This window comes from Puntigrus tetrazona, unplaced genomic scaffold (genome assembly GCF_018831695.1).
Source record: "Puntigrus tetrazona isolate hp1 unplaced genomic scaffold, ASM1883169v1 S000000161, whole genome shotgun sequence".
NCBI lineage: Eukaryota > Metazoa > Chordata > Actinopteri > Cypriniformes > Cyprinidae > Puntigrus > Puntigrus tetrazona.
In genome coordinates, this window is record NW_025047837.1 from 1 (window position 1) to 3,835 (window position 3,835).

At 41.6% G+C, this 3,835-nt stretch overlaps 1 protein-coding gene across 1 annotated transcript; it reads left to right on the plus strand.

Moving 5' to 3' along the window:
- Positions 1 to 159: 159 nt before the first annotated feature.
- On the plus strand, positions 160 to 3,715 carry LOC122332998 (microtubule-associated serine/threonine-protein kinase 1-like). The gene is made up of 9 exons (XM_043230478.1): positions 160 to 225; positions 518 to 594; positions 685 to 893; positions 968 to 1,106; positions 1,929 to 2,061; positions 2,134 to 2,299; positions 2,466 to 2,567; positions 2,790 to 2,912; positions 2,995 to 3,715. The coding sequence occupies exons 1-9, from the start codon at positions 160 to 162 to the stop codon at positions 3,183 to 3,185; spliced, it is 1,206 nt and encodes a 401-aa protein (XP_043086413.1). The 3' UTR covers positions 3,186 to 3,715.
- Positions 3,716 to 3,835: the final 120 nt, after the last annotated feature.

Sequence of the window (3,835 nt, forward strand, 5' to 3'; positions counted from 1 at the left end):
ATTAATATAATATATATTTTGTTTTATTTGGCTATTAAATGCACTAGAAAGTTGTCAAGCATCTCAAACAACACATGAATGTATTTTTTTCCCGCAGTGGCAGTGCATGTTTATTGCATGGTAAAATGTATTAACCAAACACCGTCCTTGCGTGCAGACATGGTGAATCTGGAGAGTTACGACAGCGAGGGACCCCACACGCCAGAGACGGACGACTCTGCTGAAGTGAGTGTGTTCGCATAATCAAGCGCAAATTGTTTCGTAATGACCAAAAGAAAAATCGACCACTCTTACCTGCTAGTCGTTTAACAGAGAAAGCGGATGAAAAAAACAGAACAGGGTGCGTTACGTAAGCCTGCAATTTTCTCGCTCTTTAACATGGAAACTTAGTTTTAATGAAGGACCAAACAAACTCTCGCAGCACAAACTGCAGCGGGATAAAAGCGGTGGAAATGAAACGGCATGGGGAGTGAAATTATACTCCAGTCGATTTATCTTTTATCCGTCTTTCTCTCAGGGGAAGCTCAAAGCCATCAAACCGCCCTGTGAATCAGACTTCCAGACTATCAAACTCATCAGCAACGGAGCGTATGGGTGAGAATATGGCTCAAATTGCTCTCGATTACTCAAAACCTACTCGTGAACGCGGATAAACCGGATCTCTCGCTCTCGTTTCGATCGCAGGGCTGTGTATTTAGTCAGACACAGAGAAACCCGGCAGCGCTTCGCCATGAAGAAGATCAACAAACAAAACCTGATCCTCAGGAACCAGATCCAGCAGGCGTTCGTGGAGCGGGACATTCTGACCTTCGCCGAGAACCCCTTCGTGGTCAGCATGTTCTGCTCTTTCGAGACTCGCCGTCACCTGTGTATGGTCATGGAGTACGTGGAGGGTAAGGCGCGAGGCACGCTCAGCGATTCAGTCCCAGATTTTAGTCATTTCACAGACAGCTTTTTTTCCGTTTAGGTGGCGACTGTGCAACCCTGCTGAAAAATATCGGAGCCCTTCCTGTGGAAATGGCCCGGATGTACTTTGCCGAAACGGTTTTAGCGCTGGAGTACATTCATAATTACGGCATCGTACACCGAGACCTGAAGCCAGACAAGTAAGTCAAAGCCTCCTGGTGGACTGGACGACATCTGTCAAGTAGAAAAGCGAAAGACGAGCCAGTATAGCGACTAAATTTATAAAGTGCATTTCAAAACGACTACGAAGTTTAGTACAGTATGGAAAAAAATTACAAAAGCATAAAGATGTTTCACGCATTGGTTTATTTTTCTTATACAAGCATCAAGGTGAACAACAATATTACAAACTTTGGTTTTGGCCAAAAACTTCAGACAAAAATATAAGACCTGAGTACTTTTAGCCTTAATAAGTGAACGAGAGACTGCATATTAAATGACATAATTGAATTAACAACAGATAATTATAAATGTTCTGATTTTAAGATATTGATTATGTAAAAACTAATTTTTTTTTTTTTTTTTGCAAATTTGCATTCATTCCAGTTGCAGACTTTAAATGTGACAGTGTAGTGTACTAAAAGTACAACTGCGAGGTATTTTTAACACATAAATATGTATTTGTAGTATATATATAAACATGATTTCAAATACACTTTAGCATATTTACTTTTCAGCAGATTGCATGAATTCTGCTGTTAATTATGAATATTTTAACAGGCTGAAATAATGCAGGCTAATGGATCCAACAAAAGCATTTTTTCCAACTATTAGCCAACTCATAATTCACAATAGGTCTGTCTTAACAAATGTCTCCCTTATGGAGAAAATAATGGAATTTTTACTTCGGGAAACTGGCCGTTGCTGTCTATTACAAGGTGTAAAACAAATGATCTGATGTTGTCGTCTATTTTCCAAGAGTTAACGTGATAACGCTCATGACTCGTGGTTCTTCTTCACAGTCTGTTGATCACGTCGATGGGCCACATTAAGCTGACGGATTTTGGCCTGTCAAAGATGGGTCTCATGAGTCTGACCACTAACCTGTACGAGGGACACATTGAGAAGGACGCCAGGGAGTTCCTGGACAAACAGGTAAGAACCAACGGGCCTGTCGTCTAGCGATGGGTTCAGCGGGTGTAAACGGGAAGGGTCTCTCTGTCTCAGGTGTGTGGCACACCGGAGTACATCGCCCCGGAGGTCATACTCAGGCAGGGCTATGGGAAACCAGTGGATTGGTGGGCCATGGGCATCATCCTCTACGAATTCCTAGTGGGCTGTGTGCCGTTCTTCGGAGACACGCCAGAAGAGCTGTTTGGTCAGGTGATCACAGGTTAGTGCCGATCCCGATCGCATCAGCGCTTTTAAGCAACGCCTGAGCTAATGTTAGCAGCAGCGGCGTTGATGAGCGCGAAAACAAACACATTCTTGCTCGGGAACCTTTTAAGGGCTCCGTATTTCTCACGAGGCTTCGCTGAAATGTGTGTGTGTTTGCGTAGATGATATTGAGTGGCCCGTGGGAGACGAGGCGCTGCCTGGTGAAGCTCAAAGCCTGATTTCTGACCTGCTGCAAACCAACCCTCTAGTGCGACTGGGCACAGGTACACAGCCACAATTTACAACCCCAGTCCCTGTGTTTACTTTTTAACTGCATGAGATACTCTTGTTGAACATTCTGTCATGTCATGATAGTTCTGCGAAAAGAAAGAAGAAAGAGGGTTTAAACCAGTTTTTTCAACAAACACCTTGTTGTACCAGGATTGTGCGTTTATCCGAGCAAACAGTTTGTTTCTAAATGTACTTCTGTTCGTTCTTAAAAACAGGTGGAGCGTTTGAAGTGAAGCAGCACTCGTTTTTCTCGGGATTGGACTGGAATGGTTTACTTCGACAGAAGGCCGAGTTCATCCCTCATCTAGAGTCTGAGGAGGACACCAGCTATTTCGACAGTGAGGATACTCACATTTTAAGTCTGCCCTTGATCGCCATCTCTCTATCTCTCACCATTATCTCACACTCTCACTGTTTCAGCGCGGTCCGAGCGTTATCGACACATCAACTCCTATGATGAGGACGACACCAATGACGATGAGCCAGTAGAGATAAGACAGTTCTCCTCCTGCTCGCCGCGCTTCAGCAAGGTCAGTCTGACACATGGCTGCATCCATATTTCATGCTTTCTCTCTCAGAAACACTCTCGAGTGTGTAAACAGACACATTAACACTTATCCTTTTATATCCGTCTTTCTTTTGTTTAATTTTTCACGATCCATCAAGGTTACCATTTCATTCCTTTTAGAGAAGACAAGGCCTAGTTTTTATTCCAATGATTGTGTTTATTTTTGCATTGACACAAACATTAATGCATTTTTAAAAGCGTATAGTTTCTGACAGTTTTGTTTCTGTCTTATCTCTTCTTCCATGTTATACTCCATATAAACATTTTTTCCCTGGAAGGAATCTTAATGTGTTTTTTTAAATGTAGGCGTTTCATTAAAAAAACACTTGTGTGCAGCAGCGGCCTTCAGATAAGCACACGCAATTGCACGCTTACATAATAAACATTCTCTGATCTTCGGTGTAAATGTGTTAAGGGTTCTTCACAAGACATGCGACCCTCTTCAGGACCACTTGCTGAACAAAGACTTTGGATTTTTTAAACAAGAAGACAAAAACGCAATTATGCAAATGGCAAAATGACTGGTTGAAAAAAAAAATTCAACTGATTTCAAGCACTAAAATATCAAAAGAAACACCACAGAGCCTCATATAAATTATCATATAAACATTTGGTTACATTTTTTTCATGTTTTTGATTTTTCATAAAATATTTTTTTCATATATTAATATAACATTTACAACAATTATTATT